Source organism: Sylvia atricapilla, chromosome 4 (genome assembly GCF_009819655.1).
Source record: "Sylvia atricapilla isolate bSylAtr1 chromosome 4, bSylAtr1.pri, whole genome shotgun sequence".
NCBI lineage: Eukaryota > Metazoa > Chordata > Aves > Passeriformes > Sylviidae > Sylvia > Sylvia atricapilla.
In genome coordinates, this window is record NC_089143.1 from 43,451,430 (window position 1) to 43,465,550 (window position 14,121).

Consider the following 14,121-nt stretch of genomic DNA (forward strand, 5'->3'; position numbering starts at 1 on the left):
AGTAATTGTTTCTTATTTTAGCACTTTGCAGAAATCTTACCCTTTCCTAAAAAAATTAGATAAGGTCTCTCTAGAGGTAGGTAATACACATTGCCAGTCGTTATTTTGAGAATTTAAAGAACTAGGAATAAAATAAGAAGTCATAATGGAAATTATAAATGGAAAATTAATTAGGCAACATCTGACATGCACAAAGTCAAAAGAATATGATGTCTCACAGCACGTTTTTTAACTAGACACATACCCTCCTTTTTTTTTAAATATGCAACAAAATAAAGTTTCTATATTTCACCAGTGATCCTTCACAAAATGAAAACCTATTAAAAATACTTCAGAAAACTACATACCATGCTTGTATAATTTTCTGAATTTCAAGGAATTTCAGAAATGCTGCATTGAAACTTGACTACTTTAACAAAACTGCTTACTCACTGAACAAAAAATCCCAGTGTTTTAAACCATCCCCCATGCTATCTACCCCCCAACCAGAGTGAGCTCTACTGTCAACACCTTCTGGTGAAGAAAAATATACTTGCACACCAAATTTTGCAGAAAGGCAAGGGCAAAAAACCCAAAACAATGGTAAGAGTGAAATACTGGTGAAAGAGGCCGACTGCCTAACCTTCACCTGTGCTTTCCAGCTTAATGGTATACAAGTTAACAAATATCCCTGCTATCAATTTAGAAGTGGAAACTGACAAATTTTCATGCATGTGAGATAAAAAATTAGGATTCTCATTCTTTTTAATTTAGAATCTACCATTTCATAAGGAACAAAAACTGTCTGACAATGACTGCTGAATCTTCACTCACATATATTCATTATCATCTGGAAATCAACTCGTACTTACAGAATGAATGAGTGGTCCTAATACAATCCCACTGTCAACACATCGGCCCGTCACAACAATATCAGCTCCAAGGTCTAGAGCTCTGCTTATTGGTCTTGCACTAAAAATGACAAAACACAGCAGTAAGTACTTTTATCTTTTAAAGCATCACTGAAGAAACAGCTCTCTAACACATGCCTGTTAAAAAACCCTTAAAAATAGCCTAGGAAATCAATAAAATCTACTTCAACAACCAAGTCATTGTTAACTATGTACATCAAGAGTATTTTAAAAAGCATCATCAGGGCACTATCAAATTCAGGTACCAAATTAACATAACTGAAACACTTTTCTGAAAGTCTATGGAAATTTTCTTGAGCTAAGTGCAGAGAGGGACACTTCTATCATCAACTACAGCAACGTGTTTTTCAGAAATTCACTAACCATTTAATTTGTAGATAAGTGTATAAAGATGAACATTTTTAATGGATAAAGCCTGGTGACTTAGCCCTCCAATTTTAAACCTTTCAGGTCAACTACTCAAGTGATTTAGAACTCGTAATATTGTCCAACTTCTAGAGCACTGTGTAAGAACAGGATAACCAGGATCATCAACTGGAAGAGATGCATGTGACCATTGCCTCATTTCTCAGTCCTTCCCCTTTACTAGACTTGATTAACATTGATTCATGTGAAGTGGATAGTGACAACAAAAATGTGACTTGACAAAGAGGTAGCTAGAACACCTGCATTCAGAGATTTATGGAAACCCTAAGTATCATAAAGGAGGGAAGGGAGATCTTTCAGAACGAGTGACCACTCTGAAAAAGCAGTTTCCAAAACTTCAAGAGTACAAAGCCTGACACAGTTCAGTGCAACATAATGGAACCTCCTACAGCACTTAAACTACATCCCAGTACTTGAATTCCTTGCCTGCACTTCTCTAGTGACAATACAGTAAACTACTCCATCCTACAACAGAATACTTAGCATATGAAAAAAGTATTTTTGCAATTGTTGTAATTGAACTAACACTGTTTTGGCTAGAACTAAAATCTGATGATTCACAGATAGTGTATTTCTAAGGAATCATAAGTTACAAGGTTATAACTAAAACTTATTAACAAGCTTCAAACAATTTTTTTCTGATTGCCTGAAAAATTCAAAGGTGAACCTCATATTCTAATTGGTTCTAACTGCAAAGCAAAACAAATTCCTCTATTCATTGTGTTAAATTTAGCTGTTCATAATAAATACAACTTGCTAAAATAACTCACCCAAGATATGCATTCATGCTGTGAATATTCTCTGGAAACTGTTTGCCACTCTCTGAGTCAGTGATACCAGCTCCTTTTAAGTTCTCTTTCTGTTAGAAAACAAGCAGAACATCCAAGCTATGAGTATTTTGAAGTTTCTACTGTAAGCCTCTCATTAGTATCAAACAATAGATCCACTTCACAGCAACTCTCAGCCAAGTATAATTATTAAAAGCATTAAAAATACCAATCAGATGAATAGCTAAAAGCCTTAGATATAGTTTTAACCACAATTTTTCCAAAATGTAAAAAAGTAAGACAGTTCTTACAGAATGCAATGTTCATTTATATATGACCAACAACAATGAACTGCTGTATTTCCTAGGCTCTAAGCTGTCTTTAATTGCTGTAAGACTAAATAAATCAAACTCTACAAAAAGAAATCTATCTGCCACATCAGCTGTAGTGTCACGGCCAGAGAACAAGGCAAATCCTATAGCTTCATATGGTACCCAGAATAAGTTGTGTTTCCAGGAAAATAGGTGGGGGGAGGGCATGTTTTTGACCATGAATTAGGCATCTTGGCAATCCAGTGGATTAAGGGGACAGTGATTCCACAGACACAATGTCCAGGTAAACTGTAAATACCAATTAACAGGTGGGATCTGTAGTGTGGAAAATAAACCAACCCAAACTTCCACTCTGAAGTTATGTGGTATTCTAAGTAATGACTGAAATCCTCCAAACCACAAGTAACCTTTAGCATGTTTCATGTATCAACAGTAGAAGTTGTCTGTAGACCATAAAAGTGTCTTTTTGTTCCTGTAAGTCATATACTGACCATAGCATAGAAAACAATGCAGTTCAGATCAGACATGGCCATAACACACTCAAATAGCAACCACTTTGCTGTTGTACCAGTAGTGAAATTCTGGCCCACAGACTGAAGTAATTTCAGCAGGGCAGAAGTTCCTTAAATGGAAGTCAAAGCACCACACATAACTTGTAAATAAAGAATCTTACTTGATGATCTTCCACATTCAAGAGCATGCAAGGAGTAACAGATCCTATGCAGATAAATAATTTTCCAAGTTACAGGCAGAGATTTAACCACAGTGCAAACCTCTCCTCTCTTAACTACTATTGTGTATGAACTCTTTTCCCAGTAGCTTTTCAGGTATGGCCAACATATTTTTGCAGATTTCATAAAGTGTAAATCTTTAAGCAAAACAAAACAAAACAAAACCACCACCACACCACGTATTTAATCTTTCAATTTTTTTTTTAATATTTAAACTCCAATTCTCTCACTTAACATTACCTTGCCAGCTGTAAACTAATTACTTAAAACCAGAAAACCAGCTATCTATAACCAAAGTAGCATCAGGAAATGCCTGTAAACCACTAAAAAACTAGAAGGAATAAACATTTGGATTTGTGGTAGCTACACCATATTCAGAAGAATTAACATGCATGATTATCCAGTTTAGACAGAAGCAGTAATAACATGCTCTGCTTCTCCTGAAGAGCAGGCAGACCTTACAGCATTACCTTACATTTACATTTTGCTTCAAAAAGCTAAACAGAAGATCCACAAGCTTATAAAATTCACCCCTGCTACATGCCAAACACCAGATGTGCCAGGAATTGTATTTATGCATTTAAAAAAAAAACCTAAAAGATAATGAAGAACAACACCTCTGATAGCAGAAGACTACTGCATAAAGACACACAAAGTTCCTATGGGACAGCAAATGCCACCTTCATGCTATACAGACTCATGCTACTAAGGCTTAAAACAAAGTGAAATACCTCACTCATCAGATCATCTCCAGCAACAACAGCTATTTTCAAATCAACATCTGCTTTCTTTGCCACCTCCTGAAGGGCAGCTGCACAAGCAAGCGGATTAATTCCACCAGCATTGCTGATGACACGAACACCTAACAGGAAAAAAAAAAAAAAAGGCAAATAAAGTTAAGCAGCATCAATAATCAATCCCCTGTACTTTAAAAAATGTGCTGACACACAAGCAAGATATCACCTTCACAAGGTAACAGACATTCAATCAAGCAAAATACAAAAACCACATTAAAATATGAACCACATTTAACCTGTAAAAGGATCAGAATAAGCCAATACAAGATTGTTTAGAGAAAAATAACTGCCATAGATACTTCTCATCTATCCTTTATAAATGGAAGGAGAAAGTGACTAGAAAGACACACATATTGAGGCAGATATATAGCATCAAACATCTCCAACAGGAACAGTAGTAGACACTGAAGCTTCACTAATGTAAACAAAAAACGAGTGAGTGGAAAGTCATACTGTAGAACCATGTGGGAATTTTAAACCACTTAATTACCTTTAAATCATCTAAATCTCATGTTTTTAAAAAGATCTGTAAAGCAATCTGCCATTCACAAGCTAAAGCTATAGCAAAACATACATGGAAATATACGTATATATCTAGAATTGTAACAAATATTTTAAACCAAACTGACCTCACCATCAGTCCTGTACCCCACATCAATTACAATGGGATTTTTCATAGAATCCTGGAGTCATTTGGATTAAAAGGACCTTTGAGATCACCTAGTTCCAAGTCCCCTGCTCTGGGCAAGACTATTCAGGGCTCCATCCATCCTGGCCTTGAACACGTCCAGGGATAGGGCATTCACAATTTCTCTCACTACACATCCTTCTAAAAAATCCAGCCCTCTTGCAAGCCCCCTTTAGGTACTGGAAGTGCTGCAAGGCCTTCTAGAGCCATATCTTCTCCAGACTGAACAGCCCCAACTCTGTCAGCCTGCCTTCATAAGCAGGTGTACTCAATTTACAAACAAACTCATGCAAGGAGTAGCGTACCTTTCCTGTGAATATCTTTTATATAGGGAGCCATGGCAGTGGAGACAAAATCCGGAGTGTAACCTAAAACCTGAAATAATTAAGAACTGTAACCATTCTTACAGGTAGGGCGTCCCAACCCCTTTCTTGGTTAATACAGAAAACAACGACAAACAACTCTCTCTCAAAATGTTTGGGTAATACGATGGGAAATAACATGAACACTTTCATGATATGAAACTGAATGGATGCAAATAAACACAGACGAACAGAAAGTATACTTAAGGAACCGTGTCCCCGAAACTAGGTACGACTTAAACACACTTGGGGCGCGATTTGCGCTGAAGGAGAGCTCGGGAGGTCGGAAAGCACGGGAGCGCACCCGCCCCGGCCAAGCCCAGCACGCCGGGGCCGAACACCGGCGTTACTTACGGGAGACCGGGCCTTGGCGGCGGTCAGCAGCGACATGGTGATCTCGGAGAGGTAATCGAAGACGAGGAAATCCAGCTTCCCCCCGTAGAGCAGCTGCGGCACTGGCGGGGCAGGCAAGAAGGCACCATCAGCACGGGGCACCCGCCCGCCCCTACCCCCGGTGCCGGCCCGCCCTGCCCGGGCGTGCGGCGGCGGCCCCGGCCCGGCCGCTTGCGCAACGGGGCTGCTGCCTACGGCGCTGGGCCCGCCGCCCGGCCCCAGCGCCCCGGGCCCCGTCACCCCGGGGCTCCCCGCCGCCCTCCGGGCAGCCGCTGCCGCCCCACCGCCCACCTGCGGCCGCCGTGTCCCCCCAGAAGCCCGAGGCGCAGCCGATGCGCACCGCGGCGCCGGCCGGGGGCTCGCAGCCCGCGCTGCGCCGGCGGCTCCAGCGCGGCGGGCGGGCGGCGGCCCCCAGCAGCCGCGGCCCCCGGAGCGCCAGCAGCGCGGAGCAGCTCATGGTGGCGGCGGGCGGGAGCGCGGGCACCGCCCCGGCTGCGGCCGCCGAACGCGGGGCTGGGGAGGAGCTGGGGCCTGCGAAGGCGATTGGGAAAAGGGGCGGTGAAAGTTTATAAGCGCCGAGTGCTGGGAGTTGTGCGGGCGCGGCTGGGTGTAGCGGGTGTACGCGTAGCGGCGGCAGGGCACGGCTGGGTGCCGCCCGGGGCGTGCCCGAGCGCGGCCTCTGTGGTTCGGGCCGTGCCCGGCCCCAGGCTGGATGGGGCGGCGGTGCTGTCGCGTCCCCGAGGAGCTGCGGGCTTGGCGAGTGTGTGCGGGCAAAAGCTCGGCGGTGGAAACCCCGTCATAAGGCTAGGGATAACGCCAGGAGCGTGTTAGATAGCGCGGTTATGGAATCCTTACGAAACCTTTTCCTCCTCTCCTAAACACAAAATGTGTTTGGTCAAAATAAGGCTTTCTGTGTGGGAGTGCCCGTCTCTGTTCTTAGAGAAAGCGTTTTTCAGGTCCTGGACTGAATTTCTAGTTTGTGGACATGAGCAAAGTATCACCAAGCCGGGAAATACCCGCATGTAGAGGGAGGAAGGATTCCTAGTCCTGATGTCTGAGCTGGGGAGCTGTCTCTGGCCATCTCCACGGCGGGCTCATCATGTACAGGTGCTCCAGAGCGAACCCTCCGTGTCTGACACGAGCGAGGACTGTGCCTGAACCAGAATCTTAGGTGCCACTCTGACACAGTAACAGCTTGGCCTTCCTTAGCAAGTACACTTCTATTCCAAGTGGGTTTGAATTATATCTTGCAAATGATACAATAATAAAATTGGGAGTCTTTGCAGGAGTGATGAAAAATAAAACATGTTACTGTGTTTGGTGTAAGACTGACCATGCTAAGTATGTGGTGATGATGAGAGGGGCTTTACTGATGTAAAAAGTTGACAATAAGTATGTCTGGAAATTGTTGATGAGACTTCCAGTTAGATTATTTTCCAATTGTGATTAGAAATAATGCAGTTGAGAGAAGATAGGAAATAGTCATGCTGTGATTTCAGAATTTGATTCTTTTTTTGGGGAGGTATAATGTCATCCTCTTGCAAAGAAGGGCTATAAAGCACCATTTTATGTTCTAAGTGCCTGAGCGATGAACAATTCCTGTCCTAATCTATTAAACAGGCAGAACCAAGGAGGTCAAAAATCTGTGTAAGGAACCAAATTTTCCTTCTTTATATTATTCCACTATGGAAGCATTTCATTATTATGTAGAAAATTTGCAGGTTTTGAGTCCCTATAAACTAGTAAACATCTCACCAGGTAATGTATGCACAGTTGACTCCAGAGAGCTTTATCCTAAATATATATTTATTTAGCTATTTATTGTAGCTCCCTAAAGTCAACTTTGAAGCAAGAATCAGAAAGAACACTGTCTGGTACAAAAGACATGGCTATCTGTATAGACACAAAGACTTTCTGTAAATTTATTTTAAAGTGTCTTCCACGTGTGTTTTGATACGGAATACATTGCAGTCAGATGCCAACATATTGCAGCGTGGCAGGAAACATGGCTCATCCTCTGCAAGCCTTGCAATCCTCTCACGTCCTGGGGTGAAATTCAAGTGTAGCTCGCCTTGGCTGAGACACGATTACCAACGTGCTGCATGCACTCTTCCCTTCTGTGCTTGAACACATCCAAAATAAATGCCGATCACTGATGAACACAATCATCGATAGCTCATGGACGTAAGTACGAGGTCCACTGGAATGTGTTGGGCCACGTTTTCATGCTGCGAGACCGACCTTCTGGGCGTGAGAAGGGCTGGCTGCTGCGGCCACGGGGCCCAGGGGCCGGTAGGTGGCTGTGTTTCACCGCTGTCCGCACCCTCCTCGCCTGCAAAACAATCCCTGGCCCCCAAAACAGCCGCCTGCTCCCACCCGCATCCTCTGTGCATTTCTTTCCCTCTCCGGATGAACCGGGCCTTTTATTTATATTAAGAAATAAATACTCACATGCACGTGTGAACGTTGGTGAAACAGTTTTGGAATCTGGGAGGTCCTTTATTCTTTTAACTTCTCTCAAGTGTTTTCATACCATGGATTTTGACAGCCGCTGCTCGTGGTTTGGGGGGAAGGACTGGATCTTGCTTTGTCAGAAACCATTTCGAGGTCCTTATGGAACCTTAAATACAATTTTAGCAAATTTGTACATGGATGTTGGTTATTAATTGTGAGACAATTAATAACCAACATATATTTAATACTAAGACACACCCAGTAGTTGATCTCTCAAAAATGCAAGGAAAGGATTTAGAATAGTTTCCATTATTTGCAGTGTTGCAGTGAAGTGATAAGGGATCAAAGCCTGTATCCTGTTGGCTCCCACAGCGAATTTGTTTCTTACTCAATTTATACTTGTCCATAAATAAGTAGATTATTTAATAAGCTTATTGAGATTGCAGCAAAACCACCCATTTTTCTGAGAGTGTAATTTATTCATTATCTCTATCCCCTCCACTTCACAAATTATTTTCTTAAAATAGACTGAATCTTCATTACCATCATCATTCCATCCTGAGCAGTAATAAATAGCTCAGAGCCCATTATTTTATACATGACGTTAAGATTGTTTAAATGAAAACCCAGGCAAGTTATATAATGGTTCTTTTCCAGGTAGGCTTGGAAAGCAGCGCTCTGCAATGGTCAAGTCTTAATTTTGAGATTTTTGATATGATTTAAGAGATTTTTAGGAACAGTTTATTGCGCTATGAGGACATCAGATGGCACTGTGTGGCTGTCAGTGAAGCCTAAAAGAAACTACAGTCAGTAACAAACCTGTGTGAAATTCATAGACAGGAGGTGCTAGTAAAGACTTGACTGTATATATGACCTGTGTAAGGGATATGGGGTCAACAATAAAAGCTGTCGCAACTCACTGACGTCATAGGAACTCATTGCTTAATGTAAAATTTTTAAGCATACGCCAAAATTCCTCTCATAATTTGTGAGAAGAAAATGGGGGAAAGAAAAATCTTCAGGCTTTATTTTTTATGCAAGAGAAAGATAAAGACTACAGATTAAAAAAATAATAAGCCTTTTTTTTTCTGTTCATGGTTTACATGTAGATAAATCTGAGCTTCGCTTTCCTTCGGTGACCCTAAATACTTGTATTTACATTTAATTGGCTAGTGCTAATAATGTTTCAAACTTAAGCCTTTGCTTCTCTTCCTGTAAACAGATTCATACACCAGCATGGAGCACAGATAATGTGTAAAAGAACTGTGGAATTCATTCTTCTACTTCCATTATCCTGAATTAATGGCATTCAGTCATAATCCCGGAAGTCAGGGAGAACAACACAGAGTACATTTTTTCCAAAACAAATATACTTTCCTTTATATTTCTAGGGTTTCTCTGACAGTCAGGCTTCTTCTGATTGCTTAAAAAGGTACAAGCAAAGTATTTCACAGGCCAGGGGTTTATTGAGAAATACATTACATTTTTGCTATATTTCCTTTAATGTTATTGTTGTTAAGTTCCTGTCCAAACCAGTAATATCAGCCTATATGTTTGATTATTGAAGTAGGCTCTGTTTAGTTTATTGAGGCTCTGTCCTCTACACTAATTACAAAATACTCAGCAAATATTTGAATTTACTACTTATCTCATGCCCACAAATTAGTGCATCTCTTTGTTTAACAAGTAAGTTCACTGTTCTTGCCCTCAAGGTAAAGTATACACTGCAATCTCTCTTCTGCAGACAGTCTGAATACCAACCTTTTCTAAGTGAATCAACAGTTGAAAATGGTTTCTATAGATCAGTAAATGCAGAGAATTTACTGTGTTGCATCAAATACCCCTAAATAAGGCACAAGCAACTCAAAGCTCAATAATGATGTTTCACTGAACATGGTTTAGGGGTTTTTAGTATTTTAGTAGTTTTTAGAATTTCAAGGTCTAACGTCTTACGCTCCAGGATTCAAAAAAATCTCAGCTATGACAAACAAACAAAATGAGTTATCCTATGAATCATCTTGACTTCATTCCTTTATATCACATTCCTTTTTTTGAGACATAAGTTTACTCTTAATACCTTAAGATTTAAAAGAAGTTTAAATAAAATCTTTAATGCGTGAAATTAAGTAAGCAGAAAAAACTAAACAGAAACACTATAGGACTTTTCAAAAATAAGATAATAGCTGATTCAAACCATCACATATCTGGCTTATGGATATGAAGTGTCTTCAGAAGTATTATGATGATGAAGTGTCTTGCTTTTTGGCCTTTTAACTGTTACATATCTATTTAAATTTGTTTGCAGTAATTGTTTAAGTCAAAATAAGAACTATGTATTAAAGCAATAAACCTTGGTTATTATTTGCAGGAAACAAAGGGTCTTTTATGGTATTAAAAGTGCTGACATGAAAAGTCATGAATCAATGTAATTTCCATGTTTTGATTCAAGAAAATACATTAGCCTATAATTATTAAAGAATACACTCTAAAGTATGTATTCACAGTGTGGAAGCAGCAAAATATCCCATAACTTCTTTGCAAAATGAAATGTTCTGGCTGACATGAAGTACATACATTTCTTACTGTTCCTCACTCAGTTTTCAAAGAAACAACTATTTCCAGTCAGTACTTGAGCTGAAGCCCAGCAAGTACCTGTACTGGTGTCACAAGTGTAAAGAAATTAAAGGCTTTCCCTTGCACTGCAACTGATTTTTGTTGACTCATTTCACTTCAGGAAGAGTGAGGAAGAGTGCTGCACAGAGTGGACTATTCAATTGGAAAAAAATGGTGTGATTCACCTTTTGCCTACATTTTTAAATTTGAAACTTTTTTTTTCATTTTCACATTAGTACACTTGGCTTTCTTGCCCACCATTGGCATAACTTCACTATTAGACAGCTTTTTAGTTGTCTCCATTTCTCATCCTAATTATCACTCACTCATTGATTAACTGAGCAAATGAGATTTTGCCCTCTAATCTGTTTAGTAATGCAAGCAGGGTGATACATATTGGTGATGGATAGCAAAGCATAGTAGGGATGTTTTTTAAGCATTTACCATTTGGTATTTCTCAATATCTATTTTTAAATAGGAAAATTATCTTATGCAGATATAAAATATGCAAGTTCATGTCAAATCCACCGAACACTTTCAGTTAACAGTAATAAAAGCCCATTGGAAATCTTAAAACATCACTAAAGCATTTCTAAAACATTATAGACTGATTCAGGTTAGATTCTTAAGGCAAGTAAGTATAAGCTTTAAAAAAAGATGTTTTTCCAAGGCAGCCATAAGGATATTCTGATAACCTAATTTACAGAGATAAACATGTTTCTTCTGGTTTGTTTTTCTGAGGAAAGGTTTTATACGAATGATAGGAAGGTGTTGGATAGTGTCCCAGCAGCTGACAAAAACCACTAATCAATATTGAGTTGAAGAAACATCTTTCAAACAAATAATGATTCACCTTTACTCTCTCCTCAAAAATAAATTGCAGGAAAAGACTACACTGAGTTTGAGAGCTCTTCCTTCCACCTGTGCTACACGATTTGTTCTCATTTGTTACCAAACAGGCAAACAGAATTCCTGGAAAGAAAACACTGGCCAGAAAATCAACACAGCTAAATTAGACTGGACATGTCTGAAGGTACAGTTAGGTCTCTAAGCACATTTGTTTGGTAAGTGGGTCAGCTGTTTTGCAACCAAGACCGACCAAGACAAAATGGTATGTAAGGGAGGAAAAATACCACACAGTCATTCCACTAGGAATACTTATTGCTTTCAACTTAATTAAAAGTAGGAATAAGATATTTCTAAATAATGAAAGGGGAAATAACAGAAGAAAAGAAAAAAAAGCAATATATGTAACGATTAATTATTCATGACCACGTAATCAGTAAAGCAAACAAAAATTTCCTGAGGTTTAAATATTTACATCTTCTGCTAAGAAGTACCACAGTTGTGACCACAAATACAGCTAAGCAACACTTATAATTGCAGTGTGCAAATATTTGGTAATCCTTAAGGCAGTGTCAAAAATTGACTCCTTCATGAATGTAAATAAATACGGTGATAATTCTGTGTAACAAGCATCTGACTGAAAATTCAGGCTTCCTATTCCTAGCCCATTTGTAAGGATAATGATCCTTTTGTTTTTCCCGCCAATTAGACATTTACCTTGAACATTGAAACTCTATACATTGTTATTATGCCGTTATAGCTATTCTCATGATTTAATTGTAAAATCTTAGGGGTTTAAACTCAAGATTTACTAGGCTTTTACTGCCAGAGTTCACTGTTGTCATTTTCTCTGGCTCCTGAAATACTTGCCTAGGAACACAAGACAATTTTTTTTCATTTTCTGCTACTGACAGAGTTTCAAGCCTATATGTACTACTTCTAGTGACAAAAGTCTCCTGACAGAGTTTCAAGCCTATATGTACTACTTCTAGTGACAAAAGGGAAAGTTGTGTTCTTTATTGTGTCAGAGGATGAGGAATACCTGAATTCTGCTATGTGGTTCACCTATTGCATCGTCAACAGTACGTGCAATGTACATCTGTGTTAAAGCTGTTACTTTACAAAGTTCATACAGGAACCTACTCATGCTGTCTTGTCACATCTAAGGGAATCCTGCTGGTGCACACCCTCTGGAATAGTATCTCTAAGACTCTGTGGACCCTTGTGTCCCAAACTGCAAGGAAGAAGCAAAGCAAGCTCAGTGACAGAGAGGTTCAGCAGTAGTTTCCATAGTCCATGTTAACAGCACCAGTGAAGCAACAGTAAAAAACACAACAGCAGATAGACTTCTTTGCAGTTCTATTTACTTTATTGTCTTGCTTTAGGAAACAGAAGTAACCCTGTAAAAGGTGGAACTATGTCCTATTGGTATCCCTAAAGTCAACAAGAGCACATGGCTCTTGAAGGTAATTAATACCAGACTTGAAAAGACAAACCTTTAGCATCAGTCATCTTTTGGAAAAGATGTTTGGCAGCCTGGCAACTAACTCACTGGTCATCAGTACACTTACTGGAAAGCTGACTCTCCCAGGAACGATGCTTCAGCCTCACATAAGTGTAACATTAGACTGATTTTTAGCATCTTAAATGCTCATATTTCCTTCTGGCAATATGTGGTGGATTTTCTCCGTGTTTCAGGGTATAATTATATCGAATTTTCTAATAATCTGGTTCCTATAGAATGCTTTTTTTCCCATGTTTTAAGTACCTATTATGGCAAGTTGAGACATTGATCCTGCTGTACAGAGATTAAGTCATTTGCCTGAAATCACAAAGCTGACCCCAGTAAAAACAGATGTATCTGTAAGCCCCATTCTCACCATTCTTCTCATCATTTGGTCAAACATGTAATGGAGTCAAAAGCCTCATTCAACATTGTCTTATTACACATTGTGCTGTACAGGCACTAAATCAGGCTTTCTCTGAAGAAGCTATTGTTCAGAGACCAGGTCTAGGTCATGAGTGGAAAGGTGTTAATGTTACCAATACTGATAGCGTGCAAAAGGACACCGAGAAGTAATTTGCTGGTGCAAAGCCCATGGAAGAAGACGAGGCTGGTCAGCACTCTTGTTGCAGTATTGAATAAGGCAGATACCAACAACATTAGTTCCCCATCAGGAAGCATTGACCAAAGTCATTGGAATGGACTCACTGTGTTGGAGGATAGGGAACATTTATACTTTCATTGCCCGTGAGAAACACCACAGACTTCTTTTGCCAGATGTGCCACTGCCCAATGACTTCATACCTTTCTATGCCTTTTGTCATCCACAGAGTAGGGAAAATGATATTGAGTCTCTTTGCAAAACACATAGAGATCTGCGGCAGATCCTTCTTATGTAGGAAAGCCCAAAATAATCCCAAAACATCATTTATTGTTAGGCAATTGATAATTGGTGCAGATAATTCAGATTGCTACAATGGCTTTTCCATGTGCTATTAGAGTGAAACTTCTGCCAGCCCCCATTATGAAGTGATGTGTGAGTTTGATTACACTTGTGACTAGGTGTAGCATCTCCATGCCTTGCCTCACCTTCCTGCCTCTCCTGAGACCCAGCTGGAGCAGAGATCCAGCAACTAAGTGCAAAGCAGGTTCTGAAAATGGGAGGAGTGTATGTGCAAATTCTGGGAATCCACCTCAAATCCCTGCCCCACCTCTTCCCATCACCTCCCAGTGCCCGCCCCCAGCTTCAGCCTGTTGCCTTAAACTGCTGCCACCCTGTGCCGAGTTGAACATTCTC

General features: G+C 40.1%; 1 protein-coding gene across 1 annotated transcript in view; it reads right to left on the bottom strand.

Annotated features, from left to right (window-relative positions):
- The window catches only part of LOC136360017 (uncharacterized), a 58,722-nt gene extending 50,261 nt beyond the window's left edge, over window positions 1-8,461 (bottom strand). Inside the window, exons 1-10 of the mRNA XM_066316901.1 lie at window positions 8,405-8,461; window positions 7,649-7,827; window positions 6,424-6,561; window positions 6,030-6,211; window positions 5,699-5,938; window positions 5,369-5,469; window positions 4,958-5,027; window positions 3,899-4,029; window positions 2,108-2,196; window positions 852-951 (exon numbers count right to left, since the gene is read on the bottom strand). Of these exons, the coding sequence (XP_066172998.1) occupies window positions 852-951; window positions 2,108-2,196; window positions 3,899-4,029; window positions 4,958-5,027; window positions 5,369-5,469; window positions 5,699-5,938; window positions 6,030-6,211; window positions 6,424-6,561; window positions 7,649-7,827; window positions 8,405-8,461 (1,287 nt within the window). The remainder of the gene's footprint in view (window positions 1-851; window positions 952-2,107; window positions 2,197-3,898; window positions 4,030-4,957; window positions 5,028-5,368; window positions 5,470-5,698; window positions 5,939-6,029; window positions 6,212-6,423; window positions 6,562-7,648; window positions 7,828-8,404) is intronic.
- Window positions 8,462-14,121: the final 5,660 nt, after the last annotated feature.